The sequence below is a fragment of the Callospermophilus lateralis genome, chromosome 8 (assembly GCF_048772815.1).
Source record: "Callospermophilus lateralis isolate mCalLat2 chromosome 8, mCalLat2.hap1, whole genome shotgun sequence".
In the NCBI taxonomy this organism is placed as follows: Eukaryota; Metazoa; Chordata; class Mammalia; order Rodentia; family Sciuridae; genus Callospermophilus; species Callospermophilus lateralis.
In genome coordinates this window covers 65,328,756-65,354,053 of record NC_135312.1, presented here as the reverse complement: position 1 = coordinate 65,354,053, position 25,298 = coordinate 65,328,756, and the positions used below count along the sequence as shown (strand labels likewise).

General features: G+C 36.0%; 1 protein-coding gene across 1 annotated transcript in view; it reads right to left on the bottom strand.

Moving 5' to 3' along the window:
- Positions 1-25,298, bottom strand: part of Cds1 (CDP-diacylglycerol synthase 1) — a 64,628-nt gene that overhangs the window by 17,062 nt on the left and 22,268 nt on the right. Inside the window, exons 3-5 of the mRNA XM_076864785.1 lie at positions 21,535-21,631; positions 14,221-14,318; positions 9,941-10,080 (exon numbers count right to left, since the gene is read on the bottom strand). Of these exons, the coding sequence (XP_076720900.1) occupies positions 9,941-10,080; positions 14,221-14,318; positions 21,535-21,631 (335 nt within the window). The remainder of the gene's footprint in view (positions 1-9,940; positions 10,081-14,220; positions 14,319-21,534; positions 21,632-25,298) is intronic.

Below are 25,298 nucleotides of genomic sequence, written 5' to 3'. Positions count from 1 at the left end.
AAAATGAATAATCAACTGATCTCGTCAATATAAAATAAAACTGTCCTTTGAAAATCCATATTCACTTACCAAGGCAATACTACGCACTAGAGTAAGTGAGTGTGCTGCTGTTCTCAGAGGAGGAAAGGACCAAACCATGGGTAACTTGGATCAAGACTGAATTTAAATGTGTAAGTGTGTAAGGGAGGGTGACAAAGGAAGCAGGCAGGTTCCTACCTCTTATTTGTCATCTACACAGTCATTCAACTAAACTGCAAAAGTAACAAATATTTTTTGAGTGGAAAAATAACAGAAAGCCATTATGCTATCTGAGAGACAAAGAATGGGGTGAGGTAAACCATGGAATTCATGGCATTGCAGTTGCCAGCTGTATAAAAGACTCCTTCTAATAGTGTTTTTCTTAAGTTTTTCTTCCATAGCAGGTAGATTTGTCAGGCAGCTCAAGTAATAATGTAATTTCTATACTGATTTATGCCCAATGATCCATGGCTAAAGTTGGATGTAGACTGGAGTTGGTGCAAAGGCTGATGGGGAAAGGGAAAAGCAGCGACAAGGGACATGCTGCTGGAACCTCCTTTACTGTCCAACAGACCCCCTAACTCTCCCAGGACAGCCCTGGGAGTTTCTCAATATCATCAAATGTGAATTATCTCCTCACAAATACAACTCTACAAAGTATGGCCTTTTTTCTTTCTTGAAATTATGTAGTGTTATTTACCCTTAAGCATTTCTTCCAACAAAATCACCAACAGAATCATCCAATATTTTCCTAATGGACACTTTACCTAAAACAGTCTTGGAAACTCACTCTTACTTGACCCAGGATATAATTAGCTGACTACTGAAGATCATACACTTCTTTGATTTAACCTAAGGATGTATAAAGTTTCCGTAGCATATCTAAAGCTAAATATTATTAAAAAAAAAAAAACAAAACAAAAAACGAACATGCTTTTGCCGCTCCAACTCCCAAAAGAAATAGATATGGTGTATCTGCTCATTCTCACTGTGTATCAGTTGCCTGCTGGCCACCATCACTGAGGTTTTGAGGATGAGAAAGCTGAAAGTTGATCTATTTAACTGGTTCTAAAGGGAAAAAAGGAGGGAGGATGAGGAAGAATAGGTGTAGAGTTGGCTGCTTTCCAAGCTGCTCCATGGCATGAGTCAAGGAAAGTGGATAGTAGTTTCTCAGTGAGGTGGGTGAAAAGAGGGATTTTACTGGGATTTAATACTGGACTCTAAGTACAGCTTGGGGACTTTGAAGGCTGAATATAATAAAATAAATGAAGAAAATCCGTTGCTGCCGGTGCTGATCCACCACAGGCAAACTGGGAAGAGGGACTAAGAGAACCTACGTTTCAGGTGGCACCATGGTGTATCTTGGTACAGTGATATCAGAGATCAAAGACACTGCTGAACTGATCCACAGGATGAGTTACATTACATCCTTGTGCAGTAAAGACACCCCAGATGAACATGAGACATGAGAATCAATGAACTAGAATAGAAGACACAGAGAAACCCCCACACATATACAGTTACCTCATACAAAGGTGGCATAAACACACATTGGAAAAAAGCTAGCCTCTTCAACAAATGGTGCTGGGAAAACTGGAAATCCATGTAGTAAATTGAAATATAACTTGTCTCTCACCCAGCACAAACCTCAATTCAAAGTGGATCAAACACAGAGGTATTAGACCAGAAACCATGCACTTACTAGAAGAAAATGTAGGCCCAACACTCCAACATGTTGGCTGAGGAACCAAATTTCTCTACAAGATTCCTAAAGTGCAAGAAGCAAAATCTAGAATCAATAAATGGGATGTTATCAAACTGAAAAGCTTCTTCACAGCAAAGGAAACAATCAAGAACATGAACAGAGAGCCTACAGAATAAGATAAAAATCTTTGCCACCTGCACATCAGATAAGTTCATTTCCAGGGTATACAAAGAACTCAAAAAACTTAACACCAGAAAAACCAAATAACCCAATCAATAAATGAGCAAAAGAGCTGAACAGACATATTTCAAAAAAGAAATATGAACAGTCAACAAAAATGTGAAAAAATATTCAACTTCTCTAGCAATGAGAAAAATGCAAACTAAAACTACACTGAGATTTTATCCCACTCCTATCTTATTGGCAATTATCAAGAAGACAAGTAATAATAAATGTTGGCAAGCATGTGGGGAAAATGGTACACTCACACTGCTGGTGGGACTGCAAATTGGTACAACTGCTCTGGAAAGCAGTATGGGGATACCTAAAAAAAACCATGAACTACCTTTTGACCCAATAATACCACTCCTCAATATATATCCAAAGGAGCTGAAATCAGCATAGTACAGTGATGTAGTCATATCAATGTTTATAGCAGCTCAATTCACAATAGTTTATCTATGGAACCAACCTAGATGCCCATCAACCGATAAACAGATAAAGACAATGTGGTATAAATACACACACACACACACACACACACACACACACACACACAACATACACACAATGGAATATTAGTCATAAAGAAGAAGGACTTTATGACATTAATCAGCAAATGGATGAATTTGGAGACTACTATGCTAAGTGAAAGAAGCCAATTCCAAAAAAATCAAAGGTCAAATGTTCTCTCTGATATGTGGATGCTAACACACAACAAGGGGTGTGGGAAGGAAGGGAAGGGAGGGTGGACAGGAATAGGAAAGACAATGGAATGAATCTGATCTAACTTTCCTGTGTACATATGTGAATACACCAGTGTATTTCAACATTGTGTACACCCACAGGACTAGGATCTTAGTTAGAACAAGATATATTCCATGTTTGTATAAATATATCAAAATAGATTCTACTGTCATGTATAACTAAAAAGAACAAATAAAATTTTAAAATGAATATATGAACTTCATAATTTTCATTTGTAACCATATGGCCATGTGAACATTTTATTTTACATATAAAAAAATGCCTATGTATGTTGCATTTCAATAAATCTATGGGAAGAATATTTTATACATTTAGGTCCAGTCTTATTTTTTCCCTAATTAGCAAAGGATATTTATATGGCTGTTTTTCCAATTAAAATTACAGATCTTATTAAAAAAGTGTTCATTGGAAGGGCTTCCTGATATATAGTTCTGGATGTATAATCATGCTTAACTACACTTACTGATCATCACTCATGAACACAATACTGTGCCTGGTATTGTCTGCAACAATCAATTGTGTACATCCTATTGCCCAGTATCAAGGATTTCCTCAGGTGGTTATGGAAGAGCCAATTGTCTAATAGACTACAGAGAAGTATATTCAAAGGACAACAAAAGAGAATGAGATTTATTAAGAAAGTGGGGCAGAAAAAATGAAGCACTGAGAAGTCCAAAAGATGAGGCTGAGGAAATTTCAGAAAAATAGACAAACAATAAAAAAAAATTACTAAGGATTTATGATATGCCAGACACAGATAGATATAAATAAATAAATAAATAAATAAGATAGGTACTAGTATTCAAGAGTTCAAAGTCTAGTTGAAAAGACAAAAATATCAAGAAAAAATAAAGTTTTTTTTTTAATAGTCATTAAGATGGACCCAGGTATGAATAGTGGAGCTCACTAACTCTTCCCTCATTTTTTACTTGGCTACATTTTTCATTCCAGTCACTAAACAATCAAAACTCCAAAAATTTCTAACATCGTATTAAATAAATGCAAAAGCATGCTGTATTATGTAGGCCTTTATTCAGACACTAAACTACAATTGAACTGTTTACAAACAAATTTAAATAAATATGCAAGAAATTTTCATACAAATCAATTAATCATATCAGCCGAGATTAAGGAAAATCTTGGTTTTTTTCTTTTTGTGGCACTGGGGATAAAATCCAAGGTCTTGTGCATGCTGGTATGTTCTACCACCAAGCTACATACATCCCAAGCCCAATAAAGTACTTATTAAATACAATATGTGTGTCACTCTACTTGGCTAAACAGATACTAAGGTGGTGATATTAAGGGTCAAACCCATTAAGTCCATTTACCCATCACTGCTAAACATATGGCTGCTCTAGTTTCTAAAAAGCCCCAAGTCCAGATCACCAAACTGACATAAAATTCTTTTTTATATGTATCTAGTCTTTAAAGCAATATTTTTTGTCTAATTAGTTTCAGTCTCAATTTTTTTTTGCAATCTATAAAATTCACTTTATGACAAAATTATCTAAATGTCAGAATGACGTCCAGGTTCTAGAGAGGGAGTCATCTTGAATGCTAGGAAATAAGTCATTTAATTTGATGAGGGGGTCAGGTCCAGAGATATCTACATCACATTTCAATAAAATTTAACATCAATGGAATAGGATAGGCTATCTCTGCTTTTAAATTCTGTAAAGATCTAAACTTTTCAAAGTCATTTTATCACTATAATAAAACTAAAAATTTTGACAGGGCCTTTGGAATATTATTTAACCAACTTCCAAAGATTTACACAGTATTAGAGAAAGGTACAAATATCTCAACATAGCACTCTACCTCTTCACTTATGTTTTAAAGTCTAACTTCATTTGCTAGACCAAGCTCATAATGCTGCCAACCAGCTCAAAACCACAAATAAAACAGTGATGGTAAGAAAATATCACTAAAAAAGCACTGTGTGTACCCTGCACATTCTCAGCCTTTTAACATTTATCCAACAGACATGTACTGGGAATCTAAATGCCAGACCCTGCATTGAGCCCTGGGAATAAAACAAACAGAAGTCACACAGCTGGTATTTATAGTTCAATAGGCCATATTTAGGCCATGCTTGAAACAATAATAGATATAGAATTCTATGTTTATTTTGTATTAGAAGTTTCATCATCTTACTCAGTATCTCCTAGTTTACTATAAGGGTGCATTTTAAGAGTAACATTTGTAGCATTGTACTAATGTCAATTTCCTATGTGATAACAGAGTTTTGCAAAACATTACAACTGGTGGAAACTGGGAAAAACATAAAAGGGAACTATCAGTTTTTATAACTGCAGATGAATATATAATTATTTCAATAAAATGAGTAATCAGGGATACAAAATATAACTTTTCATAAATTGTCATAAAATAACTGGTGTGTTCTAAGATCCACTACAGTATTTTTATTTTTTTAATTCATAACCCTCTTAGTAGTAATTACAAACCTTAAGGATTCTAGCTCTTACTCTCTTTAGTATGAATTTCAGCAGTAGTTTCCTACCTAGTCTCACTGCTAATGTCTCCAATCCCCTTATATAAGCACAATCTCATTATATCTTCTTTTAGTATACAATCCTCCAGTGGAATTCCAGGGATACAGTCCAAACCCTACCCATGATATACAAAGCTTTTCAAAATATGGATCTTGCCTACCTTTCCAGTTTCTAATGCCTGCTACAGACCCAGAACACCCCCTGCCAAGCCCCATGGCTGGCACAGCTAGCTGGCTGCTCCTCCCAGATGCCCTTCCCAACCAGTAACTGGACAGAGACCTGCATATCATCTACTTTTCATGCACCTGCCATTTCTCTTCCCTTTCTTCATGAACCCACTGATCCTTGTTCGTGTTTCAGCAATGCACCGGGAGACACAATTAACAGCTCTAAGACTCTGGAAGGTACATTATCCACATTTTTTCTCCTTATATCCTTAACACTTCGACACTCCATCCAGCATTTGGGGGGAGCACTCAAATGTATGTTGAAAGAATGACTGATGACTTTTAATGAGCTTAAAACACCAACTGCAAAAGTGAAGCCAAGGCAGAAATCACTATATTGTTAAAAAAAAAAAACCACTGATTTTTATTTTATGAGTCCAAAGGTTTAATGTATGAAACAAAAACAACTAAAAAGGGGTTGGTTGGGAAGGCATATGTAAAATGTATTAGCAGAAACAACAAAGAAAATAAATTTCACTTATCTGTCCCCACTCAATTGAGAAGTTATAGCAAACCACCAAGGGGAAGTAAGCCAAGGGAATAGTAGTCACCTTATATGCTGACATTCTGCCAATCAAATATCGCTGTACAGCAACATAGATGTAACTATAGATATGGAAAAAATGAGATCAATTTAGAGGTGTCGATATAAAAACAACTATGCGCTATATTATGTGGAAAACATAAGTAGAGAATAGTCTGCTCTTATTTGTATAAGGCAATGGGTAAGGAGTGGGCATGGTGGCACGTGCCTGTAATCCTAGTTACTAGGGAGGCTGAGGCAAGAGGATCACAAATTAGAGGCCAACATGGGCAACTCAAAATCTGTCTCAAAATAAAATAATAAGAGCTAGGCAGTCGTTGAGTGCTTGCCTAGCGTGCACAAGGCTCTGGGTTCAATCCCAAGCACAGCAAGAAAAAAAGGACTGAGAGGTGAAGGGAGCTAGGAGCATGTAAACTTGAATACTTGGGAGATTTCTGAAATAACTGTAGTAAGCCCCTGGAGAGAGTAAGTAAGGCTCTGAGGTAGGAAGATGGTTTCACAGAATACTACATTTTAGTCTGAAATTTTTCTAGTATGGGTGTATATTATGTTTTCACTTTTAAAAACTAGTTTCACAAAAAACGAGTAGAAGTCTCCTCATGCTCCCCACTCAGAACCCACCACTGTACTCTAATACCACACCCGAGGGAGAGGTCACTCTAATGAACAGCCAGCACTAATTTGCATCTTGGATATCCAGCCAACTCAAGACTTAAACAGACTTTAGCAACAGCCTCCCTCTTAGTGCAATCATGAGAGGCTTTGAGTTAGAAATTATCTGTTTAAGCCCTGTTAATTCACAGGACTATGAGAGAAACTAATAGATTGTTTTAAGCCAAGAGAAAAATGAAAGAAGTAGGTAAAGGTTTCTGTTTTGAGCAAGTAGAATCTATTCTATCCTGGCATACCACTAAAACAACATTTAAAGAAATTAAGAAAAAAACTGGCGAGAACAAAGAGAATTGAAGACATGCCAAGGAGAATTGAAAGAAAAAAAAATGCCTGCAAATTTGGAAACTGTAAGACATGGATAACTTTCAGCACAAATGAGGTACCAGGGGTGACTAAAGGTGTTTTCTAGAGAAAGTGAAAGGCTCAGTGGTGGGTGAGAGTGAGGCCTGGCTTCTGAGCTGGAGTGCTAAGTGAAAGCCTAACAACAGGCGCAAAGCTCTGGCCAAAGCAAGCAACTATGAGAATAGACTAAAGGTATTTTTAGAAATGTATGAACACGAAACCTTCATCTGTTATGCATCATTTCACAGGAAACTTTTTGAGGCTATGCTTCAACAAAGTGAGGGTGATATCCAAAAAAGTAGAAGACAAAGGACAAAAATAGGGACCTAAATCACAAGGACAGCTGGGTGGTAGGCCTGCAAGCAGCCTGTCTACAGGGAACAGCCACTCAGAGGTCTCCAGAGACAGAGGTAATTGACAGACTATCTGATCTGCACAAACATTTGAAAAAAAAAAATTACCAACAAACACGGAAAAGACCTGAAGGAAAAATTAAGCATCTCTACTCCAAAATTTACCTATGTTTAAAAGAGAGAGTAAGGCAGTTATTCAGGATAGGGAAAACAAGAATGGAAATGTAATCATAGATACTATTTGGTTCTATAGAAAATGACATTTTAGGTAGCCATTTAATAATGGAAACAACAACTAAAAACAACTGAATATGGAGAAGTGAGCCATGTTTTAATAAGAAGTCAATAGATAATTTCTAAGATAAATTAAGAAGTAGACCTAATACCTAGGAAAAATGGAAAAAATTTAGAATGTGGTGCTTATATTATAAATTATAGATCTTTGAAATTGATTTTTAAAGCTGATATATGTAATATAAATGCTTTATATTTTAATTAATCATAATTATTACTAAGTAATTATAAGAATAATCACAGGAAATAAAATAATTATTAGGTTCTATTTCAGAAGTCTGGTGAGGAAAGTGGCTCAGTAGAAGAGCATTTGCCTACATGTTGTGAGGCTCTGAGTTCAATCCCTGGGGAAAAAAAAAAAAAGAACAGAAGCCACTGTGCATATTTCTCTGGCTAATATTAATGCTAAAAACTGAAAAATGCCAGAAAAGCAGTGTTGTTAGTCTAAATACAAATCGAGAAGACATTATTTTCTTCTCTCCTGTAATTAGGACATACTCTATGCAGAATCTTCCTTATATTTTAAAAAGTAAATCAGTGGTCTGAAGGCATAGCTTAATGGTAGAACTACGGCCAAGCATGCACAGGTTCAGTCCCCAGCACCACATGAAGAAGAAGAAGAAGAAAGAAGAAGAAAGAAGATGACAAAAGAAGAAAGAAGGAGGAAGAAAGAAGAAGAAGAAGAAATAGAAATAAAAAAAAAGAAAAATCAAGATTGTTAGTTTGGTAAATGGGAGAAAATACCTAGAGTCTTTCTCAGGAAATAGTACCACAAATGTGCTTTGACAAACCCAGAATCAGAGTCAATGTTTTACTCCACAAAATTTTAGTACGATCCTTTAACCTGGTATCACCAAAATCTCTTCATGATTGCAACATTCAAACTGACCAGAATTTAAAGCAGGCAGACCAACTACCTTCAAATAAATACATTCCTTTACTCTTAAAAGAAATATGTTAATACCTGTTAAGACTTTATTTTCTACAAACACATTAGTAATGATTTTCAAAATAAAGGAATAGAATCAGAAAACTGGATTGTACAAAACAATTGATGTAAAAGGAAGAAAATCCTTCAGAAAATGTAGCATCCCATCCACACACACACACACAAAAAAAAAAAACCCTCTCAAGTCTCTGAAAATTACCATCATCATTTCAGATTGTGTTTAATCTTCTAGAATGAGAAGGCCAAGGAACTAAAGAGGACTTTCTTCAAGTAGGAGCACCATGAAGAACATCATCATCATAACTACTGAATAAAATCACAAACTAAAGGACTGGACACACTACTCGCATGCTCTGTAGATTTTCAGCTTCATGAAAAATGGAAAGGAATCACTACGCTGTATTAGATTTCCAAAACTGTACTAACAATAAAAGAATTTATTTACTGAGAAATTTCTAGGTGCTAAAGCAATAACTATTAATAACTAAAATGAAAATTTACAAATAAAATTCATTTTCTTCTTTCAAAGTAAAAATAATTGTAATAGTAAAGAATACTTGTAGTTCCAGGTACTGTTCTATAAACTCTACAAAGAAATTAAGACATGAAGCTGGGGATATAGCTCAGTTGGTAGAGTGCTTGCCTTGCATGCACAAAGCCGAATGCCCTGAGTTCAATCCCTAGCACCACCAAAAAAAAAAAAAAAAGAAAAAGAAAAAAGTGAGACCTGAAGAGAATTAAATTTCCCAATGTTTACTTGACTAGTAAGTTCTACAGCTAGGATTCATATTAGGAATAATGATTGGTAAAATTTTATGGAAAAGAAATATGTTAATTCTAACTTAATATATAACTTTTAATCTATAAAATAAAAACGTGGTATAGCACACTAAATAAACATATACATATACAGTAACTATGTTGGAAAAACTAATAACCCTAATGAATTCTATACAAAAGCTCTATTTCCTATATTCTCTCTATATGTGTGTTAGAGAAAATACACATTTATACACACACATATATACAAAAGTTTCCTTGTAAATTTTATTTGATTAATAATTACTGTGCATTTTAAAGTTTCTTTACTATAATTTTCAAAGAAAATTAAAAGTACTATTAATCTAGTACTTTTTAAAAACCACCATTAGGGAGTAAATGCTATTTAAGACCATAATAGAAGAAATAGCTTTACATATGAGAAATATTTAAAAAGAGAGACTGGAACAAAATGTAACAAATAAAGTATATTATGTATTTAAATAGCGTAAGTAAAAATAAACATGGGACATATACTAGCTACGTATTGACACAGAATAATTCCTCAACTTACCTGCAAGATAGAGGGCAAATGATATAAATCTGTGGTAGCGAATGAGGAACTGAAGCTGTTCTTCTCTTTGAACAAATGTAGCAAAATAATCAGCCACAGTCTCTCCATAGAAAAAGTAGTTTACACACAGTAGAAAGTACCTATAATTTAAAAAAAATTAACTCCTTTAAATATTTGAAGCCTTCCCCCCTCAAACTCAACTGAATAATTCTCTACATTTTGATGATACAAAACCAAATTCAGAAGACCAATTCAAAATCAGTCAACAACTATCTACTGAATAGAGTTCATGTCTTTAACCCAAACTATAATGCCAGAGAAAACAATGCAGAAAATACAACATACACACTGAAAATTAACTCCCAAGTACTCAAAGTACAGTTTAGTGCTTTGTAATAGTAACCATCAAGACACATCCCCACCTGCTCTAAGAAGATGAGAAAGGAAGAAGAGATAGTCTTTCTCCCACTGTCCTGCACATAATATTAGCATCTTTCTCTGCTCTTCTCGATGCTCAGATAAAGGAAATTGGGCAAAAGGACCTAATGGCAGGTAAAACTCTCTAGGAGAAAGATTTTTCTCCCCACATTTTCTTTTTGTAACAAGGATTGAACCCAGGGGCACTAAACCACTGAGCTACATCCCTAGCCCTTTTTTATATTTATATATATATTTTTTATTTAGAAGCAGGGTCTTGCTAAGTTGCTGAGACTGGCTTTGTAATCATGATCCAGCTTTCCCAGCCTCTGGCGCTACTGGGATTACAGGTGCGTGCTACTGGGCCCAGCCCCTACATTTTTAAATTGGTGCATTACAGTTGTAGATACTGATGGAATTTGTTGTTACATATTTGTACATGCATACAATACACAATATAACAATATAATTTGGCCAGTATCATTTCCCAGCATTTCCCTGCTCCCTCCCCATCTCATTGCTTGGTCCCTTTCCCCTACTGACCTTCCCCTTGAGTTTTAGGAGCTCCACCCCCACCTTTCTTTTCCTTTTTCCTCTCTAGCTTCTGCATATGAGAAAAAACATAACTTCTGAGTTTGGCTTTTTTTGCTCAACATTATAGTCTCTAAGTGCATCCATTTTCTTGCAAATGACATAATTTCATTTTTAATTATGGCAGAATAAAACTCCATTGTGTATATATACACCACATTTTCTTTATCCACTCATCCATTGATGGACACCTAAGCTGGTTCTACAATTTGGCTATTGTGAATTTTGCTGCTATAAACATGAGTATGCATGTATCACTGTAGTATGATGACTTTAATTCTGTATGATACATACCAAAGAGTGCTATAGTTGGATCATATCATAGTTCCATGCCTAATCTTTTGAGGAACCTCCATACTGATTTCCATAGTAGTTGTACTATTTAACAATCCCACCAACAATGTAAAAGTGTTCCTTTTTCCTCACATCCTTGCTAGTGTTTGTTATTATTTGTATTCTTGTGAAGACTGCCATTCTGACTGGTATGAGATGAAATCTCAATGTAGTGATTTGCATTTCCCTAATTGCTAATGATGTTGAATATTTTTTCATGTACTTGTTGGCCACTGGTATTTATTCTTTTGAGAAGCATCTTTTTAATTCGTGTACCCATTTATTTGTTGGTTATTTGATTTTTTGGTATGAAGGGTTTTTTTAGCTCTTCATATATTTTAGATATTAATCCTCTGTCAGAGAATAGCTAGCAAAGATTTTTTTCTCATTTTGTAGGATCCTCTTCACATTCCTAATTGTTTCTTCTGCTGTGCATAAGCTTTTTAATTTGATGCCATCCCATTTATTAACTCTTGGCATTATTTCCTGAGCTTTAGAGGTCCTGCTGAGAAAGTAGTTTACTCTATGTTTTTTTTACCCTAGTTTCTGGTTTAATTCTCTAGGAGAAACTTTTTAAAATTTCATAAATCATCTGTCCCTCCTCTAGTGTGTCCCCTCCCTCAGACAGAGGGTAAGCTCAGAAAAAGGGTGATAAATACTGCCTTAGATAGTTCCTCTGTACCTCCTGCTCTGGAAGGCAAAGTCCTAGCTGGCTACAGAACAGTCCAAGAAAAAAGGAGTGGATTCTCTCAGGTTCTCACAGATGGAACGATACTCCACTGTTCCCAAAGTAAGGACAAGTATTCTTTTCCCCATCAACTGCATTACCTTCTTCAGTTATCCTGTGATATGGCTTCGACTCCTCTGTAAGGCTATCAAGGCCTAACCTAGCCCACCAATCCAATTTTTTGCCCATTATTCCCCATAAATACGTCTGCTCAGGAAGGTCACCAATGTAACACCATCTGTAGTACACGCCATACCTAGACCCTGATGGGTCCTGCTTCTCCAACCCAGAGTACTCTTCTCATCCAAAGCTTGTTTTTATTTCAGGGTCAGTTAATCTCTCTTTTATTTTATTAAGCCTTCTATAATCACTGGAGCCCATCCTGATTTATCTTTTATTTTCCCATACTTAGTGGTATTGCATGATGTAACACTTAATTGTTCTCTAATTACTTTACCCACCTAACATTTCCCATACATTTTGCCATTACTCACACACACAAAAAAGAAACCTCTAGGAGGAAAATCAGCTATCACCAAAATCAAGAAACTGTTTTCACTACTCTAAACCCCAAAGAAGATAGGTTCCTTGGCTGATACTAATGAAACAACTATGCTAAAAGGCATGACCACTTAGGTTAAATATAAACTCTATGATATCATATCTCCTGGTCAAGGTCTTGATAGCTATGAGTAAACATTTAAATGTTGAAATCATCCAATGATTTTTTTCTAATTTTACATACATTTGTGTACATAAAATATTTTGTATTCAACTGAGGAAAAATAAAGTAAAAGATTATGAGTAAACATTTTGATAATATTATGATCCTAAAGATATAAAAATGTATGATACAATGTTAAGAAAAAAAAATAAAGATGTTATAATTTATTATAAATTACATCTCTCTACAAAGATTGAAATATGAGCTATGAAAAAAGTTATGTTGTAAATAACCCAATCAATAAATGGGCCAAGGACCTGAACAGACACTTCTCAGAGGAGGACATACAATCAATCAACAAGAACATGAAAAAATGCTCACCATCTCTAGCAGTCAGAGAAATGCATATCAAAACCACCCTAAGATACCATCTCACTCCAGTAAGATTGGCAGCCATTATGAAGTCAAACAACAACAAGTGCTGGCGAGGATGTGGGGAAAAGGGTACTCTGGTACATTGCTGGTGGGACTGCAAACTGGTGCTGCCAATTTGGAAAGCAGTATGGAGATTCCTGGGAAAGCTGGGAATGGAACCACCATTTGACCCAGCCATTGCCCTTCTCGTTCTATTTCCTGAAGACCTTAAAAGAGCATACTACAGAGATACTGCCACATCGATGTTCACAGCAGCACAATTCACAATTGCTAGACTGTGGAACCAACCCAGATGCCCTTCAATAGATGAATGGATAAAAAAAATGTGGCATTTATACACCATGGAGTATTACGCAGCACTAAAAAATGACAAAATCATGGAATTTGCAGGGAAATGGATGGCATTAGAGCAGATTATGCTTAGTGAAGCTAGCCAATCCCTAAAAAACAAATACCAAATGTCTTCTTTGATATAATGAGAGCAACTAAGAACAGAGCAGGGAGGAAGAGCAGGAAGAAAAGATTAACATTAATCAGAGACATGAGGTAGGAGGGAAAGGGAGAGAAAAGGGAAATTGCATGGAAATGGAGGGAGACCCTCAATGTTATACAAAATTACATATAAGAAGTTGTGAGGGGAAGGGGAAAATAAACAAGGAGGGAAATGAATTATAGTAGATGGGGTAGAGAGAGAAGATGGGAGGGGAGGGGAGGGGAGGGAGGATAGTAGAGGATAGGAAAGGTAGCAGAATACAACAGTTACTAATAGGGCATTATGTAAAAATGTGGATGTGTAACCGATGTGATTCTGCAATCTGTATTTGGGGTAAAAATGGGAGTTCATAATCCACTTGAATCTAATATATGTAATATGAGATGTCAAGAGCTTTGTAATATTTTGAACAACCAATAAAAAAAAGAAACCACAAAAAAAGTTGTGTTGTGATAAAACAGATGATTTTCTTTTCAAAACTGTATTACATTCTTTTTATTTACCTTTCTCCAAAATCAATCTATAATATAAACTGAGTGGACAATGATTTATCAGGATGCTGCTTTTATAAACTTTAGAAAAGAATCAGATTTTCAAATCTGGAAACAGATTTTACTTACCAACTCAGTGTTCTGAACCATGGAAGATCATAAGAATGATAGACCCTGTAACCTATAGTGATGATTTCATGGAAGCATTTTACTTGGATGCCCAGAACCTGAAACCAAGAGAGAATATTATATTTCTCACGGTTTACATTTGTGTTTGATCATACGTGTTTCAGAAATTTTTAACCTATAAATTTTTTAATTCATGTAAATGACAATTCAATATTCAATGTCTCTAAAGTCAAGTGATGGCCTAAAAGATAAGTAAAATGATGTTTTATTCAAAAAGGTTTGAGACATCTTCCCCCAGGTAGCGGGTGGCCTTGGAGTTTAAAGTTTGAGGGATATAGTCTGAATGATCAGACTACTTCCATTGTTACTACTTCATTTCTTTAGACTGTTCCTACCAAGATAGACAATCTTTTTGTCCAATTTTCTCATTTTTGTTTCTTAAATTACCCTAGAAAAATGATCATGCATGAAAATCTGCTTGTACATATTTATCTTTAACCATACGTTCTGATATACTTAACAAAGAATAAAGATATCATCAGGACAAATAGTTAAAACATCTTCTACCCAGTCATCCTGGAAATGGGAATGGTCTTTTTATTCTCACTGCTGAGCCAGGTATCTGGTGGCCAGCAACAATTCTCCTCATCAGAGCTGTGCTATGTACCATAGCAAATTATCAGCAGCCTTCTACATCTGCACACTATGGCCTGCCAACAGAGCTCATACAGTTCTGTTGGTAGTGTCCTAAATGCATGCCTAGTAAATATGTTTATCAATTTTTTGATGTTCTATTTAAACTGCTATATCCACAGATCTTGGTGAGGGCAATTCCTCAAGTTTTCACATCATATTTATTAGGACTTTGCTTAGATCAATTCCAAGACTCAGAGGGCTAATGGCAAGTTGAACACTTATAAACCAAGAGATTAAAATCTTTGTGAATGCAGAAGAACTCTTTTCAACCTCTAGAAAGAAAACTCAAGGTTTTTTGTTTGCACAGATCTTTAGCTAAGAATAAATTTTTAAGTTTAAAGAGTTTTTTTTAAGTCAAATATTATGTTATAAACCATATGCAACTTCTTAAAGCATAAATATTACTATCTCGTCCCTCTCAGGAAAAAAGCTTACCAAACTCAGTCTGAGGATATACTCTGGGACTTCTTTTTAATATCTTCACAAATTAGTTTTACCAAACTTACTGTTTAGAATATTCTTAAACTGATTTTTCCCCAATATGCTTTTTGCAGGCCAAATTACATAAGAGAGCATAACTAGTTACAACCAGGGCTTTAAAAGCACAAATTAAAAGGAAAAAAAAGAATGAAAGGAAATATCTGTGTTAACTAGGTTTGGGCAGTAGATGATAGGGTTGGGGTGATTTTTTAAAATTTGTTTTAGTTTCAATATACTTTTTCACCTTTCAAAATGGAAAAAAATTAAACATATTATTTGAAAGTAAAGTAAATGTAAATGTGTCAATTCATAGCTACAAGATAGAAATAACATTACACTAACTAGTATAAAGAGTACTTTTAGAAGAAAGTTGTTAAATGTATTAGAATATAAAGAAAAGAGGACAATTAAATTGTTCTTCAAATAATCTTTGTATATAACATCAGAAGTTCCAGGATTACTTCTTAAAAAAAATAATCACAGAATGGGGACAATGCTCAATATTAAGATAAAGTAGCAAAGCCATGCTACTGATAGAACCAAAGAACTTTTAAAATATCAAATGCACTGATGCAATTTCTATGAACATATTTACTTGAGAACAACCATTTGCACTATATGTAGTATTTTACTGAGAAAAGAAAAGTATTTTAAAACAGCACACATATATTTATATGATCATCAACTACAGTTGGCAGGGAGAATTAATATGGAACTCCTGGGAAAACAGAATAGAGGGAATTCAAAACATTAGAGTAAAAAATCCTTAAAATATAAGTATTATTCAAGGCTGAGTGATTATGACCCAATTATGTAGAAATTGGTACTGGTAGCAATCAATGTTCACTGATAGCATTCTGTTGATCCAATTAATTTGTTAAGAGTCTTAAAAACAACAACCAATACTTCATTGACTACTTTACAGTTACTAAGGACTCAGAAATAACACAGGGCATCATTCTCAGAGAGTGATAGTCTAGCAGGGAGGAAGCACTCAATCACACCACCATGTGAAAGGAGTCAAATGTGTGTATGTACAGCCCCGCAAACCTGTAGCAGGGGGTGGTGGTGGGCTGGGCCAAAGGAGGGGAATGTGCAGTCACTTGATAAGGAAACTACAAGTTGCTCAGAGGTGCTGGAACATGAAGGTGAGGGTGAGGGGAGAGCAGGAGCCTGGTGGAAAAGCACTAGAAAACAGCTCAAGCCTGCACAAAGGAGTGGAATAACAGGAACAGATGTGAGGATCCGGGACAAAGGAGGTGGCAAGAGTACACAGGTCAGAGGACGTGATCGCACTGCACATGAATGAGCATCTAACAGGACAGTAGCAGAGGAATGGAGGAAGAGATACAGGACACCTCGAGGAACTGGAACAAACTGGATTTAACTATTGAGGAAGCTGGAGGGCCAAGGGAAGGCAGGAACCTGCAACGACACCAAACAAGGTTTGGGAAGGAACACAGATTTACACAGGATGGCTGGGGAAAGGAAGGAAGTTCAGATCTGGAAATGCTGAGTGAACTCTGGTGCTTATGGATTATACCAATGGATGCTGTTTTCACTTTGGAAATCTATTCCAAGAAAATAATCTTATATATGAAATTAGAAGTTAACTTATATTCGAGTATGTTCAGGATATTGTTATTCATAATAAAAAATCAACAGAATATAACCTAAGTGTTTATACATCACATAATAACTTAAATAAATTATGATGCATTATCTTGAATCTAACAAAGCTGACAATGATAAAGACCACTTAACAAAACAAAACTTTGGACATGACTGGCTTAAAAAGCAGGAGACAAAATTTTAGTCACAACATTATTACAACCATGGTTTTTAAAGTGAAAATTAAAAGGAAAAAAAGGATATAAGAAACTTTATCAAATGGCTGGGCTAACTGAGTTTTGAGTAGCTGATGGTAGGGGTAGGGTGATTTTTTAAAAATTATTTTTGAAAATAATTTTAATATACTTTTTCAACTCTGACAATGGAAACAAGTAAACACTCTATTTGAAAGTAAATTATACTTTATGAATTAACAATTGTTATAGTAATTTTCAAAAAGGGAAAAACCTCTTAGAATGTATATTCATATTTACCTTTAAATTAAAATATGCTTTAGTAACTACATACTTAGAATGCATGAACACAACAAAGAACTAGAAATTAAAAACTGAAAGACAAAGCTCCTTTTATTTTAAATAACAGTAGTATGAATTCCATCTGATAGTAGCTATCATTTCCTAGTATTAAGTTTGTTTTTTTTAAAAGAGAGAGAGAGAGAGAGAGAGAGAGAGAGAGAGAGAGAACTTTTAATATTTATTTTTCAGTTTTTGGTGGACAAAACATCTTTATTTTGTTTTTATGTGGTGCTGAGGATCAAACCCAGAGCCCCGCGCATGCCAGGCTAGCGCGTTACCGCTTGAGCCACATCCCCAGCCCCAGTATTAAGTTTTTAATGAAACTATGTCGAATTAGTCATCACTGAGTCCTGACATTATAAAGCAAATACAAACAAGGTATACTCTATACTTTTCAAAATTATAAATTATCCAGTTAGAAATAAGAATATAAAGACTTTAAAACACATTAAAGGCTGGGGTTGTGGCTCAGTGGTAGAGTGCTTGCCTGGCATGCATGAGGCACTGGGTTTGATCCTCAGAACCACATAATGAAAAATAAAGATATTATGTCCACCTAAAACTAAAAAAATGAATATTAAAAAAATAAAAATAAAAAATAAAATACATTAAAAACATCAACTGAGTAACAACTGTGTATGTCATTCATATTCCCTTGACATAAACATAGTATAAGTAACCTATGTATATATATTCAATAAACTTAAATATGCAACAAGAGTTCGAATCTACTTTAACTACATCTTTAACACTCTAATATTCTTTTCTTTTTCCATAATACCTTTGTTTTTATTTATTTATTTTTATGTGGTGCTGAGGATTGAGCCCAGCGTCTCACATGTACTAGGTAAGTACTCTACCACTGAGCCACGATCTCCGACCCTCTTGTATTTTTTCTGATTAAACTCACCAATCAAAGCAAACAACTTGTAATAAAGCCACATTTTCCTTTCAGGATAGAAAAAATAAACAAAGAAAGCCCAAGTCATTTTGGCAGGTTTATGATTCTCTTTTTAAAAATCACATTCAAAATTGGCATGAATGTTTTTAAAAAGAGTATTTTGAATTTTATCATAAAAGAGTGGCTACATGGTCAGTTGGTATACAAACTAAGAAACGCTAGCTTCAATTTGATGCTGTTTGTGCCTATGCTGCTTCTTCATATGATGTGGGCTAATACTGGCCTAATTATATTGTTGCATTGTGGCTAAAAAGTAGACTTCATCCAGTCAACTGGATAGTTTGGGAAAAACGTAAGTTATTCACAGGGGTGCCCACCAAATCAGCCTAAGTCAATGCATCAAGGATACCTTTTGCAATATCTCAGATCAAAATTTTCTTCTATAGATCCTCCAATGGGCCAAATAATCTCCAATATTTTCAGTAGCTCCTCAGTGCATTCCAAATAAAACCCAAACTTCTTCACATATCATTTCAACGCCTTCCAGGATCTGATTCCTATTTATTTTCCAGGTTCAAAGGCCCAGTACTCAAGGAAAAGCACCTTTCTCTAAGGTACCCAGCCATATAGAACTTTGCTCATAGTACTCCCTCCACTCTGGCAGAATGCTGGGTTCCCTAAGGTTCCTTTAAGCCCCCAAACCCTACTGAGCCCCTGACATCACTTGGTCCCAGGTCCCTTCTTCCCCAGTCCAATCCACCCATCATACAGCCAACTGTTTTCCACAGACTTGCTAATTAAACGTCTGAGTCTTCAAGCCTGTGGGGGGTCCTGTTACTGCTGGATTCAAAGATTCAAAGACTGAGAAAACTAGGAATTAGAGGTCCCATCCAGCAATCACCCCAGACACCCATACATGCCTATCTGGCTTTCAAACTGGCATTCTCTACCCTCACATTAATTCTGGCCTCTCAATTATCCATTATACTTTTTCCTTTGTTAGAAAAAGTGCTTTCTTTAAGATGCCAGCAAATTAATAGAACTATGAAAGTAATTTCTTACTTACTCATTTTCATTACCTTGATATCCCCAAGGAAGTACAAAATTAATGAGGGAAGAAAGTGTAAAAGAGGTGTTATAGCCCTTCAAGAGCCAATTCACATTGTTTCATGAGTTGATAGATTTTTGCTGTTGTTGTTGTTTCTACTTTCACTTGAAGACTTATTTTTATAATATAATATAATTATAATATTATGTTGCCCATAAGCTTATCATCTACAAATAGGATAGAGCATGGGGTTGGAAAGACAAGGGAGATGGGTACATGCATTTTTAAGTAGGCAAGAGCATTGAAAGAATAGAGGTGAGTATACAAGAAGAGGTCAAATTAGCTAAGAAACGGATAAAGAAAATAATAAAGAGAAGGAGGGGGCTTGCATGCCTGGGATTGTGTGCAGGCAGGCATGCACTGGGAGGGCAGACCTTAAATAACAACAACAATAATAATGAAGAGGTGCACTGTGCACAATCCCAAGAGCATACTCTCACTATTCACTGCCAAACCATACTCGGCACCCTGAAAGTACATAGTAAATTAGTTAAACAAATGCTTTTTTCCTCACTCCCACCACAATGATATACACAGCAATCCTCTCTATATGAGGATCTTCCTCTAGGGTCCTCCCTTCACCTCACTGATTACTCCTATTCAACATTTATATCTCAGTTCTCTGTGTTTGGCACAATGCTTCTGTAGAGTCTCCTAGTTCCTTCTCTGTTCTTATAGTATTATTCTTTATTTCAAATGCTCATCATAGTTTCCAACCAGAGATAGGTAGAGACATATATCTACAACCAATTCTTTAAAGTGTAGGTAGCAAGCTCCATGAAGGCAGAGATAATCACCTTTTTCATTATACCCCAGAATCAGCACAAAACCTGGCACATAGCAGGCATCATGGAAGCATTTATTAAACAAATTATGAGCTCAAAATACCTGTTTCTCTTCAACCGTTGGGATTCTCATACACAACAAAAACCCAGACTCCTAGAATGGCTTTCCTGGCCTCTGCAGTCTCATCCCTAGCTCCCTCCACATGTGCAACCTCAGATCCTGCGACAAACCATGTTCTCCCATAACCTCCACACCTTGTCCATAAAGTCCCCACCTTGGAAAGTCTTCTTGTTTAGTCACCTTTTTTTGTCACTGTGACCAAAATGCCTGACAAAAACAACTCAAAGAAAAGTTTATTTTGGCTCATGGTTTCAGAGGTTCAATCCACAGTCAGACTCCATTGCTCTGGGCAGAGGCAAGGCAGAAGAACATCGTGGCAGAAGGGTGTGGCAGAGGAAAACTGCTCAGCTCATGGCAGCCAGAAAGCAAAGAGAGATCAAGGTCCCCGAGACAAAATATAAACCCCAAAGGCACACCACCAGGGAACTACTTCCGGCCACGCCCTATCTGCCTACAGCTACCACCCAGTAAGTCTACCACATGCATCAAGCCGTCATTTGGGACACAGTTTTCATGATCTAATGACTTCACCTCTGAACATCCCTGCATCACCACCTGAGCTTTTGGGAGGATACCTAGAATCCGAACCACAACACGTTCCCTGTCTAGTCTCCAGGACTCTGGAAGTCCTTCCATCCCTCCCCTCAGACTGCACTACATGCTTTTTTACTGTGCTTTTCTAATAATGTTCTCATTGGACTTATCCCACTTATTTACCACGGTACTTAGTCAATGGTTATCCAAAGGTCTCGGCCATTACACTAAGTTTCTTGGAATCAAGGATCTAGCTATGATCATATAGATGCCGAAGCTGTGTGCGTATTTCTGTCAGGTCTATCACTCAGCACAATGTTGAACACATGGAAATACACTTGGTCTCTTCTGACTGAACTATTTACAGGCAGAAATGATTAGCCCAAATCCATTCATGACCTAGAAGATGCTTAAAGGAGCTAAATTTGCTGTTAACAAAACATGGATTACCTTCTTTTTTATGAAATACTAGAATTATATCAATCATGTATAAATGCTGAAAAGCAGAGCAAGAGACACTTAAGAAAACGTCAAACACTTACAAGAAGCATCAGCATAAAGGATCCCATATAGATGATCAGGAAAAACATTGAAATCATAGTTAGAGTAAGAATTCCACGAATCCACCAATTTTTCCACCTACAAAGAAAATGTTAATAAAGTTAGTATTTAATGATATCTTTTAAAGTATTTAATGATATCTTAAAAGTTTTTTAGTGTGGTTTCAGTATAGAGTTGCTAAACTTAAGAATTTTTCTTAATTATTCCTTAAGATACCCTACTTCACTTTATGTACTAACAATAGCCACTGTCTAAGAGCTAAATTAAAATTTGAGATTATGTTAGCCAGAGAAAGAAAGAAATTTTTGTTAAATGTGAATGGGGATGAGTCATGAGGTTAGAGAGTTAGGTGGTCGATCTGGCTGTGAAAGTCATACATCCTACCAGAGATCACATGAAGGGAGAGACCAGTCAGGTTCAAAAGCCCTAGGAAAAGATGACGCTCAGTCCTTTGGGATGGTAGGTTAAAAAAATCAGTAGCTATTTAAGAATATGGTGTAGAGAACATGGTCTATCAAAGAGAAAAAGTAATGAAAGGATAATACAGAAATGAAACTGAAAAGTACAGTGATTTTGGTGAAATGAAGGTTCCTGTGATCTAACAGGTTGATCACTGAGGGTAAGGACAGACCAAACACACTTCCTTCTCATGCTTAAAGTGTGCTGTCTGCTTTTTGTGATAAGAGGAAAAGTATTTTCTTTTTTTAATTAATTATTTTTATTTATAAGTGACAGTGGAATGCATTACAATTCTTATTACACATACAGAGCACAATTTTTCATATCTCTGGCTATATATAAAGCATATTCACATCAATTTGTGTCTTCATACATGTGCTTTGGATAATAATGTCCATCACATTCCACCGTCATTTCTAATCCCATGCCCCCTCCCTTCCCCTCCCACCCCTGTCCCCTATCTAGAGTTCTTCTATTCCTCCCATGCTCCCTCTCCCTACTGCACTATGAATCAGTCTCCTTATATCAGAGAAAACATTTGGCATTTGGTTTTTTGGGATTGGCTAATTTCACTTAGCATTATCTTCTCTAACTCCATCCATTCACCTGCAAATGCCATGATTTATTCTCTTTTATTGCTGAGTAATATTCCATTGTGTATAAATGCCACATTTTTTATCCATTCATCTATTGAAGGGCATCTAGGTTGGTTCCACAGTTTAGCTATAGTGAATTGTGCTGCTATAAAAATTATGTGGCTGTGTCCCTGTAGTATGCTGCTTTTAAGTCCTTTGGGTATAGACCAAGGAGAGGGATAGCTGGGTCAAATGGTGGGTCAAATGGTGGTTCCATTCCCAATTTTCCCAGGAATCTCCATCCTGCTTTCCATCGTGGCTGCACCAATGTGCAGTCCCACCAGCAAAGTATGAGGGTGCCTTTCCCCACATCCTCCCCAACACTTACTGTTGTTTGTCTTCATAACAGCTGCCATCCTGACTGGAGTGAGATGACATCTTAGAGTAGATGTGCATTTCTCTAATTGCTAGTGATGATGAACATTTTTTCATATATTTGTAGACTGATTGTATATCATCTTTTGAGAAGTGTCTGTTCAGGTCCTTGGCCCATTTATTGATTGGGTTATTTTTTATTTGTTTGTTTTTTTGGTGTTTAATTTTTTTAGTTCTTTGTATACCCTAGAGATTAGTGCTCTATCTGATGTGTGAGGGGTAAAGGTTTGCTCCCAAGATGTAGGCTCTCTATTCATCTCACTGATTGTTTCTTTTGCTGAGAAGGAACTTTTCAGTTTAATTTGAGTCCATCCCATTTATTGATTCTTGATTTTAATTCTTGTGTCACAGGAATCTTATTAAGGAAGCTGGGACCTAATCCCACATGATGGAGATTAGGGCCTACTTTTCTTCTATTAGATGCAGGGTTTCTGGTTTTATTCCTAGGTCTTTGATCCATTTTGAGTTTTGTATATGGTGAGAGAAAGAGGTTTAATTTCACTATGTTGCATATGGATTTCCAGTTTTCCCAACACCATTTGTTGAAGAGTCTATCTTTTCTCCAGTGCATGTTTTTGATACCATTGGCCTACCAGTCTGTTTTGGTGCCATGCTGTTTTTGTTACTATTGCTCTGTAGTATAGTTTAACGTCTGGTATAGTGATGTTACCTTCTTCACTCCTCCTGCTAAGGATTGCTTAAGCTATTCTGAATCTCTTATTTTTCCAGATGAATTTCATGACTGCTTTTTCTATTTCTATGAGGAATGTCATTGGAATTTTGATCAGAATCGCATTAAATCTGTATAGTGCTTTTGGAAGTACGGTCATTTTGATAATATTAATTCTGCCTATCCAAGAGCAAGGTAGATCTTTTCATCTTCTAAGGTCTTCTTTGACTTCTTTAGGGTTCTGTAATTTTCATTATATAGATCTTTCACTCTTTTGTTAAGTTGATTCCAAAGTTTTTTTTTTTTTAGGCTATTGTAAATGGGTAGTTTTCCTCATTTCCCTTTCTGAGAATTTGTCACTGATATACAGAAATGCCTTTGATTTATGGGAGTTGGGGAAAGGTATTTTCTTATCCCTGAGCCTTTCTTTGTTCCTCAGGGAAGAGTATCCCTGCTGGTATGGCACTGGCTCCTTCTGTGCTGAGAACTGTTCTCCCTCAACCCTGTGCTATTGGCCTGGGGATGCCCAATTGCCCACCTCCTACCACCACCAGCAGGAGCCTCAGGCTTCATCTCCAGTGTACTCTACAAATAATATCACTCCTTATGTGATCATGTCATAAAAAAATGTAGTAGCTGCTATATGTAAAACCCAGAATGAGTCTAATTCATGGATGATGATATCTGAATCATCTTATGATCTCTAAAACCTGGCATGATGGTATACACCTGCAGTGCCAGCTACTGGAAAGGCTGAGGTGGGAAGATCACTTTAACCCAGGAATCCAAAGATCGCATGAACAAAATAGTGAGATCCTGTCTCAAAAAACAAAACAAACAAAAAAAAATCTGAGTGTACCTATATTTCTGAACCTAAAATTGTTGGTGTTTTTTTAAGATTTTTTAAATTACTGATAAGAGCATTTAAATTGCTATAAAACATTTTGATTCATATAGTAATAGTAACATGTACTTTAAAGCATGGATTCTCGTTCCCTTTTCATAACAGAAATATTAGCTTATTTCATCCGTTTATAAGATACTGATTACATTACTTGCTTTCAATCACTCTCCTATGTAGTTTAAAAACTTCTTTTTCAAATAACCCTTTCACTGCATCATTGCTAAACTCAAAGATGTAAAATGCCAACAACATTAAATCCATGTACTTTTATTCCAGCTTCACAAGGGACTCAAATTTAACTTAACCCACTTTATTTCCCTCTGCTGTTTAACAAACTATAGAGATTCATACATTTCTCATGAGATATAAGCTTGGGGCTGAACTAAAAATGGGTACAGAGTCAAAAGTGCAATAGCAGAAAGGTTCCATTTAGTTTTATAGTCATAACTGTGGATTAATGAATGGATTAGAAACTGGGCTAAGTCACAAAGCTAGTCAGAGATAAACAGGGAAAAATAAGCCAGCCACTGGTATAATCCTTCCTGTTTGTATGAAACCTGGAAGCATGTTTAGCCCACCTTATGACTGAATCTCAGATGTGGAATTAGCAAGACTATCTTCTAGAGAAAGGGGCGTAGCAGAAGCAGCAGAAAGCAGCCCCTGGAAAGGTGCTGCTCAGCCCAGGTAGCTCTTATGTCCAGC